This window comes from Thalassophryne amazonica, chromosome 1, assembly GCF_902500255.1.
Source record: "Thalassophryne amazonica chromosome 1, fThaAma1.1, whole genome shotgun sequence".
NCBI lineage: Eukaryota > Metazoa > Chordata > Actinopteri > Batrachoidiformes > Batrachoididae > Thalassophryne > Thalassophryne amazonica.
Genome location: NC_047103.1, coordinates 147,261,208 through 147,277,472, shown reverse-complemented (window position 1 = coordinate 147,277,472; position 16,265 = coordinate 147,261,208). Strand labels below are relative to the sequence as shown.

At 40.2% G+C, this 16,265-nt stretch overlaps 1 protein-coding gene and 1 long non-coding RNA gene across 3 annotated transcripts in view; both read right to left on the bottom strand.

The window, feature by feature from the left end:
• Positions 1-1,475: 1,475 nt before the first annotated feature.
• Positions 1,476-1,913, bottom strand: LOC117520586. 2 transcript variants are annotated; one of them, XR_004563696.1, is made up of 2 exons: positions 1,903-1,913; positions 1,476-1,641 (listed from the first exon to the last, which is right to left on the bottom strand). It is a non-coding gene; the product is annotated as an uncharacterized LOC117520586 (long non-coding RNA). The 2 variants fall into 2 exon arrangements; XR_004563694.1 differs by lacking the exon at positions 1,903-1,913 and adding an exon at positions 1,864-1,895.
• Positions 1,914-2,634: 721 nt separating this feature from the next.
• Positions 2,635-16,265, bottom strand: part of LOC117516321 (gamma-aminobutyric acid receptor subunit alpha-5-like) — a 105,366-nt gene continuing 91,735 nt past the window's right edge. The window contains exons 8-10 of the mRNA XM_034177310.1: positions 9,325-9,477; positions 8,928-9,139; positions 2,635-3,598 (exon numbers count right to left, since the gene is read on the bottom strand). Coding sequence (XP_034033201.1) covers positions 3,299-3,598; positions 8,928-9,139; positions 9,325-9,477 — 665 coding nt within the window. The 3' untranslated portion in view covers positions 2,635-3,298. The remainder of the gene's footprint in view (positions 3,599-8,927; positions 9,140-9,324; positions 9,478-16,265) is intronic.

Genomic DNA, 16,265 nt, shown 5'->3' with positions numbered 1-16,265 from the left:
GTTTGTTCCTGAGTGTGTCCCAACACCGTCCAAAACAACCAATCAATCACATATATTCACTGTTGTGTGTCAAAATGTCCACATCATCCCGTTTCATTCAGTACAAATCAGACTGAGGAATCAAATAGGATAAAAACAAAGGAATAACCGTACACATGTACACGAATAAAGATGCTCGAGGCAAAAAGTTAATGCACTGAAAGTCAAATTGTTTCAACCTCGCACACAAACATCAAACAAGGCAAATTAAAAGTAAAACTCTATTTACACAATTCCCTTCAGTCAAATCTTGTTTTTTCTGAACTCATTCATTTTATTCAATTCTCTCTGCGATATAAACAAACAAAACACACTTTAGATTAACATCACAAAGTATTTTAGTAAAAAGAAGGTTTTCCAAGGAGAAATAATACAGTTTTCCTTTGATCCCTGCAAGGAAGTAATTCTCCTCTCTCATATAAGGAGGTCAAAGGTCAGGATCATGTGACTGGTAGTGGTTTTTTTTGTGTGTGTGTACTAAAATAAAGGCTTGAACGAGGTCCTCTGACTGAATGATAGTCTGCTGATTTGTGTGTGACCCGCGTTGGATATGCAACATCGGCCTCTCAACCGTAAATATTAGATTTCTTGCTGAGTGACCTGGGCTGAAAAGTTCAGGTCATTCTAAATTTGTTCTGATCCTGCCATCTAACACCATCTGGTCCCGGAGTGTAAGAGGGCTAAAAATATGTTCTGTTTTTCACCACCTAGTGTTCTTGTCAGCATCCTGAGAGGAAAAAGTATATACATTTGTTGCAAAGTAGGTCAGCAGACATCTTACAAAGACATGTTACAGGTTGTAGAGTATATAGAGTTCAACAAAAAGAAAAAAAAAATCAGGTCTCTGAGATAGAGCCTGTAGCTTTAAATGTTAAGGAACTGCTGCTTGCAACGCCCCAACTCAAGCTTCTTTCTGTCTCAATGAATTGGCTCAGTAAATGTTTATCAAATAAAATGGATGGAAGCAGTTCTATGGCTGCACCAGACTGAAACAGACTTCCCTTGGAACTCTGCCCATCATCAATGGTAAGCCTCCGGCCACAACGGGCTGATTTACTAAGATCCCTTACAACGAGTGTGAAGTTGCGTGGGCAATTCTAAACGTTTGCATGTTGAGGTGGAGACAGTTTTGCAGGTGATTTACGAAGAGTAAATGCGCAATTGATAGCAGGCTGTAAAGTAACATAGAAAGTAGTATGTCAATCAGGATTTTTGTGTGTTTATGCCATGTATAAAATGAAATGAAATTAGCTACATGAGTTCAATTACTGATGCAGGTGCAAGGCATCTCTTTATCCAGATCTCAAACGTCACCAATTTGCATGTTCTCTCCTAGAATTTTGCGCACTCATGTGGACAAACCTCAAATTACATTTTCATGAAGACAAATGTGCTAAATTGATAATACTTACTATTTTGCACATTTGACACAATCCTTGTTGTGCAATGTTAGTAAATCAGCATGCAGGTGTATTTGTGAGTGTAATGGTGCTTATGCACATTTTTACTCACACAAACATTGAGTAAATCAGGCCCAAAGTCTGTGAAAGTTACTAATATACAACAGTATAACCTTAACCTAACCCTAACGTTACCATCACCCTACCTTAACCCAACTGAAACCCTAACTTTACCCTCACCCTACCTTAACCCAACCTTTACCCTCATCCTACTGTAACTCAACTGAAACCCTAATCAAACCCTCACCCTACCTTAACCCAACTGAAACCCTAACTTTACCCTCACCCCACCTTAACCCAACCTTTACCCTTTTCCTACCGTAACTCAACTGAAACCCTAATCAAACCATCACCCTACCTTAACCCAACTGAAACCCTAACCTTACCCTCACCTTACCTTAACCCAACTGAAACTCTACCCAAACCCTAACCTTGACCTCACCCTACCTTAGCCCAACTGAAACCCTAACCCTGATCTTAACCTAAACCTAACCTTAACAGTAACCTAGCATTACTTTAACCTAATCATAACCTTACTTTAACATTATTGTAACTCTAAACCTAACATAAAACTGACACTAATGTAACAACATCTTTAACATAATTGGAACCTTACCCAAACCCCAATTTTAACCTAACTTTAAACTCAGCCTAAACTTTAGCTTGACATAACATAACCTTAAACCAGCTTTTCTTTTTCATAAAAATAATAGAGCTTGTCACCAAGAACTGAGCTCATGTTATCTGATCCACAGTCTATGTCATAAAAATACACAACGGAACTGCTGAGCTGAACTCTGCAGAGACTCAACCAAAACAGGAACAGTTCAGATATGGACGTTTGTGACATATGCCACAAAAGTCTAAAATGGACTTATTCTAGTCTTAATGCTTTCTAGTCTTAATTTTCTACAAGAAAGAAATCAAAGAATCACAGGTTGCCAACCACATTTCAATGTAAAAACTAAACAATTTTGCAGACAAAAAAACCTCCTTTAAAGTTCAAATGTTTTCATCTTCGACATTGACTTCAATATTCAGAAAGACCTTCCACTGTTTTTTTTTTCCATTCTTCATTGAAACAATGAGCATGTATTGGAAATCAGATTTTCAGCAGCAGCCTTTGTTTCTTCAAGTAAAGATGCACAAAGAGCATAAGCTGCTAGCAAAAAAAGAAAAAAAAAGGAGAGAGACGTAAAACTGAATTATTAATGCACTTGCAGCACTACTTTCAAGAGGGAGGGAGTTAGATATTTTTAAGATTCAAATGCATGTCATATTGCACATTTGTCATCACATTAGCTCAGTGCATTTCAGGCCATTGATAAGAATACAATGCATTTAAATTTTCTTCAAAATGCCTACATTATGCAAATTTAAAAACCGCTTGTCAAGTAATAGTGCTGAAGTGTGGTGACAGACTTTAAAGCAGTCATTGACAAATACGTGGTCTGCGTTTAAGACAAAGAGTGGCTGTGGCTTCCTTTGCCGAGCGCATCATGCAAACTGCAGCAGGGTAGATGAGAAGAAGCAAAGCAGCTGCTTTCACATTCAGCAAATCTTCGAAGCACTCGGTTGGCCACGAATATCAAGAAAGAGATTGCATCCATTCAAAGTGCCTGAATAATAGTAAGTTTGCTGTTTTTGTTAGTCAAGAACAAATATCTATTAATTTTTCTTTCTGTATTTGGTCTGCAGTAAAAAAAAACCTCCTTTTTGTGCACCCACCCACGAAAACGTCCTAAAACTTCCTCCCTCACGTACTACGTTCTCTCTCAGGACTGAAAACAAAAGGTGGATTATGTGGATGTGACGACACCTTTGACCACCGGTTCTCTGTTCAGGTAGGTGGCCCAGTAGACAAGATTGAAGGTTCCAAAGAGGATGGGAAACACTATCCGCGACATCTTGTCAATCTTGCTGACGCTGTTGTAAGTCTTCTTGGGGTCCACCATCTTGGTCTCAGAGGCTCGGAGCTGCACCGATGTCGTGTTGGAGATTGTGGCGATGGAGACATCCTTGGTGAGGTTAGGGGTGTAATTGACGCCCGCAGAGCAAACATTGTTTGGCTTTTTTGACAGCACCATGTGGTCACGTTTCTACAGTGGGGAAAATTACATTGGACAATGATTAAGAGTCAGGAACACATTTGTTATAAGACTGACAAGTCTTATAGCAAATGAAAATAGAAACAAGACAGCTGTGAATACGAAGCTTTAGCTGCAACTAGGGTATTTTATTACCTAGTCAGGTTTTAAAATAACAATTCACTGAAGGGAGTAGTACATTTGTAATACACAGTGGTGGGCACAAATAACCAAAAAATTAACTTGGATAACAGATAATAAGATAACTGAAAAGTTATCTTTGATAAAGATAAGCCGATAAAGCACCCAAAAATGTATCTGTTGTGAAAGTGTAAGGACACGGACCCACAACAGGGGGCGTTAAATGAACGGGCAATGGATGAGCCAAACAGTAACAATTTAATGTTGTAATGCACAACGAAATACAGACAATCACAGTTTTGGTTCCACAGATAATTATATGTAGCGTGACGTGTGGGCAGGCTTGAGGATAGGAGACATCCGTCCCGAACCGAACCGGATCCCACACGGCCTCCACTGCCAACGGATCTGAAGAACACCGGAGCCGCCAAGTCCTGGATCCCCAAGTGGCCACCGCCTCCAGCTGTCAGACCTGGTACTGCTGGCAGAGAACAGAAACAGTATTGATGAGTGTGAGTTCGCACACTCAGTAATTCCACAGTATAAGTTCTTTTGGGAGGGAGCACCTCCACCTCCAATCACACACTCGTGCATCTCCTGTCTAACCACTTATCTGGAAGGAGTGTGGAGCGAAGCCGTCGCTGATCACACCTAACGCCAATCCAACGGATAAGGAACACCACAGGAATACGGCTGCAAAAAGAGTTCAGACTATAATGCAGTTTCACGTTGAGCAGAGAAATTACCTCTCTAGTGGCTGATTTCTCGGCGGGGAGGTGGAGTTGTAGTCCGGCCTTTATGGTGGTGGTGATGAACTGTGAATGAGTGACAGCTGGTGCTGATGATGAGTGACAGCTGTCACTCCCGGTTGCTGTGACGCCCCCTCGTGCTTGAAGCCCACACTCCAAGCAGGGCGCCATCTGGTGGTGGTGGGCCAGCAGTACCTCCTCTTCAGCGGCCCACACAACAGTATCGGAAGTTACAGATAATCAATAGCCAATAATAGTCTCTGGTACATCTGCAATTACTAGAAACCTGAAATTGATTTTTAACATGATCGCTTTTGAAAACATCGAAAGCGACAAAAGACCCAAAGAATGAGTCAGTATTTCTATGTTTGACCATGCTGCTCCCTGTAGGAAGCTGCATAGACAAATCCTGAGAGCACCCACAAAAACAGCTCTTTGCCAATTGCAATGCTCCGGTCAGGCGGAGGTCTTGAAAAATAAAGTCATACTAACTTATGGTTTTGTGAAAATACTGATAGAATAACTCCATTAATGTCAATTCTGTCATTTGTACAAAGTTAAAATATAACATACGAGGTCTGTTAGAAAAGTATCCGACCTCATTATTTTTTTCAAAAACCATATGGATTTGAATCATGTGTGATTACATCAGACATGCTTGAACCCTCGAGGGCATGCAAGAGTTTTTTCACGCCTGTCGGTTACGTCATTCGCCTGTGGGCAGTCTTTGAGTGAGAAGTGGCCCACCCTCTCGTCAATTTTTTTCATTGTTTAGGAATGGCTCAGAGACTGCTGCTTTGTTTGATCAAAATTTTTTCAAAACTGTAAGGCACAACTGAGTGGACACCATTCGATAAATTCAGCTGGTTTTCGGCTGATGAGAGATTTTGGTCTGGTAGTGTCGCCGTAAGGACGGCCCATGGTGCCTGACGGCGATCTGCGCTTCAAGGCGGCAGTGTCTCGCCGTTTCAAGTTGAAAACTTCCACATTTCAGGCTCTGTTGACCCAGTAAGTCTTCAGAGAACAGAGAACTTTCAGAAGAAGTCGGCATGAGGAGTTTATTCGGACATTCCATTGTTAACGGACATTTTGTAATGAAAGAACGTGCGGGCAGAGTCGCATGTCGGGCCGGACCCGACCGCGGGGGGTCGCGACAGGAAAAACACCTCCGTTGGAAACCTTAACGGGCAAGTTGGAACATGCCCAAGCTGTTAAACAATATCTCAGATACTCACTTGTTGAAAGCCATCAAAAGCCGCCTGAATTTTACAAATGGTTTTCAACACAGAGGTGTTTTTCATGTCGCGGCGCACACAGATTCGCCGAGTCATTTCCGTGACGACTCGGCGAATCTGTGTGCACGTCTTTCATTAAAAAATGTCCTTAAACAGTGGAATGTCCTCATAAAGTCCTCATGCCGGCCTCTTCTGAATCTTCTCTGTTCTCTCACGACGTCCTGGGTGAATTAAGCCTTAAATTAGGATGTTTTCAGGTCGAAACAGGCCAACAATGGCGCATGGAAGCGCTGCGCGACGTCCCGCTCCGTGGGAAGTCCTTCCAGCGACAGAAACACCCCATAATCTCTCATCAGCCGTTAAACTTTTCACCGAAAACCAGCTTAATTTCTCGAATAGTGTCCACTCGGATATTCCTCACAGGTCCAGAAAAAATTTTGATAAAGCAACGCGCGCCGTCTCGAGCAGCGTGTGAAGGAATTCAGCCGAGAGGGCTGGACCACATCTCACTCAAGGCCTGCCCACAGGGAAATGACGTCACCGACACACGCGAAAAAACTCACGCATGCGCATGAGGGTTCAAGCATGATTGGTGTAATCGCACGTCATTCAAATCCATATAGTTAAAAAAAAAGTTTCGGTTTCTTATCTAACAGACCTTGTATATCTTTTAATGTTGAATAATGCACTAATTCTGAGGTTTTGTAACAAACACAGACCGCAAAGCATTCTGGGTAAAGGTGCCTCTGCTAAACACTGATTGGTTCAGTCATTCATTATGCAAACCAACACGTTAATGTGATGTGTGTCGTGTGTTGGTTTAAAGATAAATGTGCTTTTGTAAAATATTCCATTTTTATTTGTAAAAACAGGCATTTTTACGGAGCCCTGGAAGTGTCATCACAAAATGTTTTGCATGTGGAGAGAATGTGCACGTTTTATTAATGCCGTGCGCACGTTTGATGATGTGTGCATGTTTTATGATGTTGTAAAACGTGCACTCAATATTAGTAAGTACGTAAATTTATTTATATAGTGCCTTTCAAAGACATAAGTCACAAAGCACTTCACAGGTTAAAATGCAATAATAAATAATAAAAACAGATAAAACAAAGGACAAGGTTAACAAGTGGTCAGTTCTGAAAAGCCTTATCTTGACACATAAATGTTGGCTTCACATTGTACGTGTTTTGGCCATTTTTCAGATGAATTTGCATTCGTGCGAGAATTTTTGGATAGAGTTTAACATCTCACGACCACCTCCTGCTGCTAAAAGCTACAAGCATCCAACCGCAGAGCTGTCTTGTAATGTTTTTTTGTTGTTGCTGTTTTGTTTTTAAACTTAATTTGTAAAAAAAAAAAAAAAAAAAAAAGCCATTTGGCAAAGCCAAAAAGTTGATTTGACCACCATAACCGGGTCAAAATAAATAGAACACTGCCATCTACTGGTACCCACACGCTTAGTACTTGGGGCGAATACTGCCATGAACACTACTGGCCAGTAGATGGCAGTAGCGGCCTTGAAAACGTGCCAAACAAAATTCCAGATAATCTGTGTCTGCTACATTAAAGATGCGTGGAATTTAACAAACGCAAATACACTAACGTCTATAAACCCAGAGAATATATTCATGAGAGTTTTAGGCACTAGAGTTTAATGCTGTTATCCGTGGAGCCTGAACAGAGTGTCTGAAATGCATTTGTCCTGTCGTGAATGTCTGAGATTACCCTATGCTACCTATAATGCATTGCTGCCTGGCACAGCATGTGCTCACAAAACCTTAAAAATTAGCACATTACTTTAAACCGAAAACATATATCTGATATTTTCACTTTATAAAACTCAGACATGACAGTAATTTTAAATAACTTGCCCAAAATGAGTAGGTTAAAATTTGAACCATAAGTTAAAAATGTATGCATCTGGATGACTTAGGTGATTTTGCGATTATATCAGTATGGTGTTAAAGGAAATGGATTTTTTTTTTTTTTTTTTTGGTCAACAGTTTTCCTTTCCTTAGAGAGGATAGAGTGGTTTCTTCTGAAAACAGCTCTCTTCTGTTTGCGGAGAGTAGAACAACATACCTGTTACAAATCTTTTAACAGGTAGGTCTCAACTGCTTTAAAGTTTTAAAAATGTTTTTCACTGTTCAGCTTGGTTTACTACGTTATCGGTCTAAAAGTTATCGGATGGCAATTCATCGGAAGATAATTAGTCCGATGATGGTTTTTAAATTTATCTATAAAGATAATACGATAATGAAAACATTATCTTCGATAATTATCTGTTATCGGATTATCGGAAGTGTGCCCACCACTGGTAAAACACAACTGCCTATTTTCGCTCAGCTGACTGCAAATTGTACTAACTGGTAGCAGAGAGTATGATAACACTAACATGACATGCTAATACAAAAACAGCTAGCATGGCAAAACCCAATCCATGTTAGATGCTGTTGCTTTGCTTGGATATCCAAGTTTGTTGATGTCATACTTCTGCATATACACCATTTTTGAGGTGGTGCAATTAACAAAATATGCATTAGATGATCAGCCTACTATAACTTAACATCCGGTGGCCAAAAGTAAATTTTATTAGGGTCTGATGTGAATGTTTTATCACAGTTGGTGACATAAAGGATTTTTCTAGTCATCACTTTCTAGACACTCTTCAAACAAATTTGCATTATGACCCACAAGATCCAAATTATAAAGATAATAAAAAAGGAAAAGCTGTTAGTTCAGATGGTAAGCCTTGTGTATTTATTGATTTATATTTTTAAGTTTATGTATTATAACCCTTTCAGCACAATGTGTACTTTTAGGGATGGACTGTCATCTGACAGTAAGATCAGTGTTTTGTGCTGGTTAAAATCAACCAAAGCAAACATCATCAACAACAAAACAAGCCAACTAGCACCTCGTAAAAATCACTTCCAAAAAATAGTTGCTTCAAAGAAGATAGAGAGTATGGGGCAAAGCTGTTACTAAAATCAGTTACAAAGAAAAAGTATGTAGAAAGACTGAGCTGGCCATAGCAACACCACAAATGAATGGCAGCAGAAATGCCATTGGTGCAAATTCATCCTCCATGTGCACATAATACATCTGCTGTAAAACAGTCATTAAACCAAAGTGGGCACCTGCACAAACTCAGATTCAAGTGCTATGTAGCAATGGTTATTTGTGCTAAAACATAAAGAATCTCAATGGTACCTTCGGGTGCTGTGCTTCAAGGGCTTTCTTGCCATCCCAAGCCCAACTCCTCTTGGTGAAGTAGTTTACTGTGGCAAACTCAATGAGGGCAGAGAAGACAAAAGCGTAGCAGACAGCAATGAACCAGTCCATGGCTGTAGCATAGGCCACCTTTGGGAGGGAGTTCCTGGCACTGATGCTGAGGGTCGTCATGGTCAGAACAGTGGTTACCCCTAGGTCCAAACAAATATCCCAAACAGTTTAAATTGTGTTTCTCAAATAAGCCACTTAACTGCCAGCTACCCAATATTTCTCCACTAGTTTTCTCTCTGGTGTGAATGTGCATGAACCAATATTACCCAGATAAATATAATTTTAAAAATAAAAACACAAGTAGATCCGATTACAAGCCGCTCACCGAAGACGGTCCGTGCAGGAACTGATTCTCGATTTAGCCAAAATGACACTTGGGACAGGATTACTGTCATGAAACAGGGCATATATGTCTGGATGACAAAATATCCAATCTTCCTCTTCAGGTAGAAGTGGGCCATCATCACGGTATACTGTCCTGAGGGGAAGCAAACAAATAAAAAGGATATCAGACAGGGCCAACAGACAAAATGAGGGGACTCGTATCTCTTATCAGCCTCAGAATAAAGCTCATAAAAGCTATACCAGGGTCATTATTAATGTGTGGCTTGACCTGGGTTAAGCACTACTATATATCTAGATAGATAGGTTAAATAAAGAGAATAGTTGAACCAACTTAAATGAGTTATTTCGATTGGTAACATCTAAATGACTTAAGTTGTTTGAACTTAAGTTTGTAAGTTAGAGTTGATCTAACTTAGTAACTTAAGTTCAAACAACTTAATTCATTTAGATGTTACCAATTGAAACAACTTTTTAAGTTCGTTATTTTTTCACACACACACACACACACACACACACACACACACACACACACACACACACACACACACACACACACACACACACACACACACACACACACACACACACACACACACACACACACACACAGGGTGACCCCCCAAAAACAGAACCCATAAAAATTGTAATAAATCCTACAAAGGTCCAGCAAATTCTTTGAAATTTGCTGGACTTAAACTTCAGTCTGTTTACGATCATTCCCCAAAGTTTCAGTGATCTTGGTCGCATTGCATAAAAGTTATGTTCATTCCAAAATATGCTCCAAATGGTAGGATTTGTTGGTGAAATACGTCTTCAGGCAAAATGTCTTTTCCTTGGTTGACATGTTGGGGAAGATGGCTGGAACAATGGTTTCACACAATACTGAGATCTGTCTTGGCCCATAATTGCCCCCAACCCCACCACCACCACTCACCCCAAGTTTCTTGAAATTCAGTTTTGCAATTTTTGAGTTAATTCAATTAAAAATGAAGCAAAAAACAAAACAAACAAACAAAAAAACCCAGCAGTGTCCTTCGCAGAGGTCACACGTAGTGGAAAACAAACTAATGGTAGAATGGACATGATCACAAATCCAGTACTTAACTGGAAAATAAGAACAAGGAATTATATTATTGAGCTTAGAGGTAAGATATTATGCAGCTGGAGCCTGGGACTCGACAATAGGTGATGACAGGTTGTGGTGAATTGAGAGACAGAAAAGAGAGAAAGAGGTCTGAGAGAGGCAATGTAACATGAAGTTTAACAATGAATTTGAGGATTTAAAAAATAAATATATGACAATCCAGCGAACATATTCCTAATGCACACATGCATTCACTCTCCATCAAATGTGTGCGCAAGTATACAGAAACGGGCACAAGGTTTTCTGTAAGCAAAATCGGATTTTTCAACCTCACTAATCCCTGGTTACAATCTGCATCCTGCCATCAGAGAGACAGAGAGGGAGAGAGAGAGAGAGAAGATGAAGGGAGGAGGGGGGTGTTCCCTGTCCTGGGATCAAACATTATGCCCTGCCCTCATCTGCCAATCCGGGTACACACACACACACAGACACACACATCCTCACATAGCAAGACTTTTAACTGCTGACAGCTACACAAACACGTCGTGACGCCACTAATCACTGGTGAGATAGATCGAGGTTCACTTTGTGGTGGACATTTTCTATTCATTATGTTTTATATGTTGTTTGTTGCATGGAAGTGCTTTGTGGAATGACATTTATTGGTTGTCAAACCCTTTACAAACTCTTGATGGGACTGACAAAGGAAAGAGGACGCAAAGCAGTTTGGAAGCTGCACCTGACACCAGCCTGAACCTGAGGTAAATATGTTCTGCAGGCACTGGATTTTGTGGGCAAACAACTGGTATCAATGACACTTTTCGACACTACTGCTGCTGCGGCCACCACATGCATCAGGCGGGACATTACCAGCACCATTAGTTCTTAGGTTGTACCCATCGCCTGGGACCACTGATGCCCCCATGACTCCAAGCTGTGTGACACACAACTATTCCATCAACTTCTACTGCTGTCGGAGGTGTCCAGACACCAGGAACTGCTGACCTGGGACACCCCGGGATCATCTTTTACCTTAATGCATGGATCCCGACAGGACTGGGGGCAAAGACACGTGGGGTAAAATGGTCCTCTGGTGGATGTTACTGCTTTTCTACCAAGGATTTTTATTTCAGACCATCCAAGGGGAACTTCCTTTTATGTCAGAGAACAATGCTGCCATGCTGATCAACTGGTAAGTAGAAGAGCAGTTTGTTGTTTGAATCCCCACTGTGTGTCTGATGGAATTATGGACAATGTCTTATAACATGTTAAAAAAATAAAGAAAGATGACTGTTTAGTGGAGATTAAACATCTGTAAATACCAGTTACTTCCAGTAGTGGAAAAAAGGTAGGTCTTACAATTTGGCACCCCCCCCCCCCCCCCCCCAAAAAAAAAACCCTAGCCCACCCCACCTCAGTGTCTAGTTAAGAAAGTTACAAAGCCTCAAAACACCTCCACCAACCCTCAACTCACCAGAGCTATGTTTCTCAGGCTCTCCCAGTTCATCAGGGCATCAAGCTCATCCAGTTGAAGCGGCAAGATGTTTAAACTCTTGATTTTGGAGTTCCTGTATTTGTAATATTGTCAGGCTCTTGGGTGCCTTCAAAACATTGAATTGAATTCCTTACCACGTTAAGATAATGTAATTGAAATGCAGTTTCAGCATTTACAAGTAAGCCATGGACCACGCTGACCTCCCCAAGTAGAGGAATTGGCAATACCATTAACATCCTCCAGTAGGCGTACTGATCTGTCACAGTTCCCAAACAGCTAAACAGCTGTAGAAACATCTAGTACCTCAGGCCCGTCCCTTTGAGTAACTGCCAGAGCATAAAACTTGTGCATCAGAGGCAGTAAGATGGTTAAAGGGTGATTTTGGAGTTCTTGTACTTGCAGTATTACCAGTCCCTTGGATGGCTTGAGAACATCAAAGTTGTTTTCCTTTGTGGTCAACATCAACTTAATTGGAATGTAGTTGAAACATCTAATAGTCAGCGATGGACCACTCAGACCTCCTCAAGTGGAGATATTGGCAAGACCTTTAAGCTCCTCCAGTACAGGTAATTGTATTGAACTGCCAGGCTGTCTGAATTTAGAAACAGATAGGACCTCAGGCTCTCACAATTCCAAACATGGCAGTAATGTTGCACAGTAAACTGTCAAATGGAATGCAATGGTCAACATCTACAAGTCAGCACTGTGTTCCTCAGTGCCCCTACAGCTGTAGAACAACCAGGATCTTCAAACAAACATATTTCTTAGGATGCGTAGTGATGATAAATTTGGATAGTTTTTTTTTTTTTTTTGCTTCAAAAACAAGGACTAAATCCAGAATATTAAGCTCTTTACCCTGAACCTTTTTCCTCAAACTTTAGATGGATCTGTTGCTGGTACATCTTACTTTCTTGCAGACTCCATACAATATTTTGGGGAAGAAAGAAGTGTGTGAGGGAACAGAAGGTGTTGAGATTTTGAAGGAAGCATCCGTTGACTAATTTGGTGTACTGTAGCTCAAACAGGAATGCTGCAGAACATTAGATGTGCCAATTGAAGACTGACATCACGTCACAGAACTGAAAGTGTCAAGTTCTATTTAAAACTTAGCATGCAAAATCCATCATCACCCCACAAGGAATGCAAATAGCAATTTCAACAGTTATGTATACACATGTCTCAGCCACGTAGGGGTCAATTAAAGCATTACATGGGGTCAAAATATAAAAATGCTCCAGTCATATTGAAAATTATACCACAGTATTTTACTGATTGTAAAGAGTCCAAAAAGGTATAGTTTGGACTATCTATGACTGAGTTCTATAGAGTTACGGGGTAAAAACAACAAGAATGGTGACAAAGTTCAGTTTCAGTTTGTACAGGGGTCAAAAATGAGAGTTGCTCCAATTTTGTTCAAAGGTGATGCAAATTATTGGTTAACAGGGTTTCAAAAAGGAATAGTTTGCACCATGTATCATGCTTAGTTATCACGTTACGGGGTAACATCTGTCACATGTTATAGAATTCAATGGGCGTCAACATTATTTGACCTTTACTTTAGAGACCAAGCACTCAGCACAGTCAAAACTATTCCATTTATTAATCCAAGTAGCTCAATCAACAATTTGGACCATTTTTTTTTACTAAAATTGGAGCAACTTTAACTTTTGACATCTGTACAAACTGAAATTGACCTTTGTCACCATTCTTAAAGTTTTTACCCCATAACTCCATAACGTTCAGTCATAGATAGTCCAAACTATACTTTTTTGGAATCTTTATGATCAGACAAATAATGTGGTATAGTTTTCAATATGATTAGAGCATTTTTATATTTTAACCTCTGTGTAATTCTTCAATTGACCCCTACATGGCCGCCTACTGAAAATTCAAGTGGCCTGTCATTTTTTTTTTTTTTTTCAAAAGAGCAACATCTAAGGAGAATTTGTGCTGGATTTGGTGCTTGTATCACCATGTGAAGTATTGCTTCAGTTATTTGCTGCACAATGTAGGGATATGCATTGGCTTCCATTATTTTCACCCTTTCTGCTTGAGAAATCCACAGTTAATATTTTTGATTATGCAAAGTAGCTACATGGACGGGAGCCATATTCTACAATCTGGGAACAAAACGGGTTTAATTGTTTGCATAGGTGAAGGCTGCAGCAGTACCACATCAACCACATTATCTCACAACATTGGTAAGACAATCCCTCGGGGTTAGGGAAATATTTTTGAGCCTACTGGTCAGGACCAGTAGCACCAATGTTACTGGTCCTCCTGGTCCAAGGTAGTGGCCCCAGGTATTTGGAAGCTCAGAGCCTCAGCGTAGCATTAATCATTACATCATGCACATGCATTCAATCAATATTGTATTTGTAAATCTATAGCATGACAGAATGTTTTCATTTTGTGTTGAATATATGTAAAGTCATAAATATTTGCTTCCATGATCCTCTGCTTTCATGTGAATGTAATGTGTACCTTATACTTCACTATGTAATTCCTAATGCAGCCCAAACAGCTGTGTAAGCTCTATAATATCTATGACTTTTTTTGGGGGAAAACAATCTATTAAAGAAAATGAGTATCAATCAAAATGTGTTAATAGGTTAAACAAAACTGTCTGTATTTGTGTGGAGGAAATCATCAGGATAATGATTTAACTGGACATATGTGAAGGCATTTTTTGTGGTATTTTCTGTGTCAGCACCAAAGTGAAAGTGCCTTTCAGGACTGCAACCACAGAATAGAATAGAATAGAAAGCCTTTATTGTCATTATACACAGCAAACACAGTCTGCATAGTACAACGAGATTAGGGGGATGCTTCTTAAAATGTGCACGCAGTGCAATACCAGACAATATAACATGAATAAACAACAATATCACATAAAGAAACACGTGAAGTCCTTTGCTGAAATGTAAAATTGTGTAACATCAATCAATCAATCAATTTTTTTTTTATATAGCGCCAAATCACAACAAACAGTTGCCCCAAGGCGCTTTATATAGTAAGGCAAGGCCATACAATAATTATGTAAAACCCCAACGGTCAAAACGACCCCCTGTGAGCAAGCACTTGGCTACAGTGGGAAGGAAAAACTCCCTTTTAACAGGAAGAAACCTCCAGCAGAACCAGGCTCAGGGAGGGGCAGTCTTCTGCTGGGACTGGTTGGGGCTGAGGGAGAGAACCAGGAAAAAGACATGCTGTGAAGGGGAGCAGAGATCGATCACTAATGATTAAATGCAGAGTGGTGCATACAGAGCAAAAAGAGAAAGAAACAGTGCATCATGGGAACCCCCCAGCAGTCTACGTCTATAGCAGCATAACTAAGGGATGGTTCAGGGTCACCTGATCCAGCCCTAACTATAAGCTTTAGCAAAAAGGAAAGTTTTAAGCCTAATCTTAAAAGTAGAGAGGGTGTCTGTCTCCCTGATCTGAATTGGGAGCTGGTTCCACAGGAGAGGAGCCTGAAAGCTGAAGGCTCTGCCTCCCATTCTACTCTTACAAACCCTAGGAACTACAAGTAAGCCTGCAGTCTGAGAGCGAAGCGCTCTATTGGGGTGATATGGTACTACGAGGTCCCTAAGATAAGATGGGACCTGATTATTCAAAACCTTATAAGTAAGAAGAAGAATTTTAAATTCTATTCTAGAATTAACAGGAAGCCAATGAAGAGAGGCCAATATGGGTGAGATATGCTCTCTCCTTCTAGTCCCCGTCAGTACTCTAGCTGCAGCATTTTGAATTAACTGAAGGCTTTTAGGGAACTTTTAGGACAACCTGATAATAATGAATTACAATAGTCCAGCCTAGAGGAAATAAATGCATGAATTAGTTTTTCAGCATCACTCTGAGACAAGACCTTTCTGATTTTAGAGATATTGCGTAAATGCAAAAAAGCAGTCCTACATATTTGTTTAATATGCGCTTTGAATGACATATCCTGATCAAAAATGACTCCAAGATTTCTCACAGTATTACTAGAGGTCAGGGTAATGCCATCCAGAGTAAGGATCTGGTTAGACACCATGTTTCTAAGATTTGTGGGGCCAAGTACAATAACTTCAGTTTTATCTGAGTTTAAAAGCAGGAAATTAGAGGTCATCCATGTCTTTATGTCTGTAAGACAATCCTGCAGTTTAGCTAATTGGTGTGTGTCCTCTGGCTTCATGGATAGATAAAGCTGGGTATCATCTGCGTAACAATGAAAATTTAAGCAATACCGTCTAATAATACTGCCTAAGGGAAGCATGTATAAAGTGAATAAAATTGGTCCTAGCACAGAACCTTGTGGAACTCCATAATTAACTTTAGTCTGTGAAGACGATTCCCCATT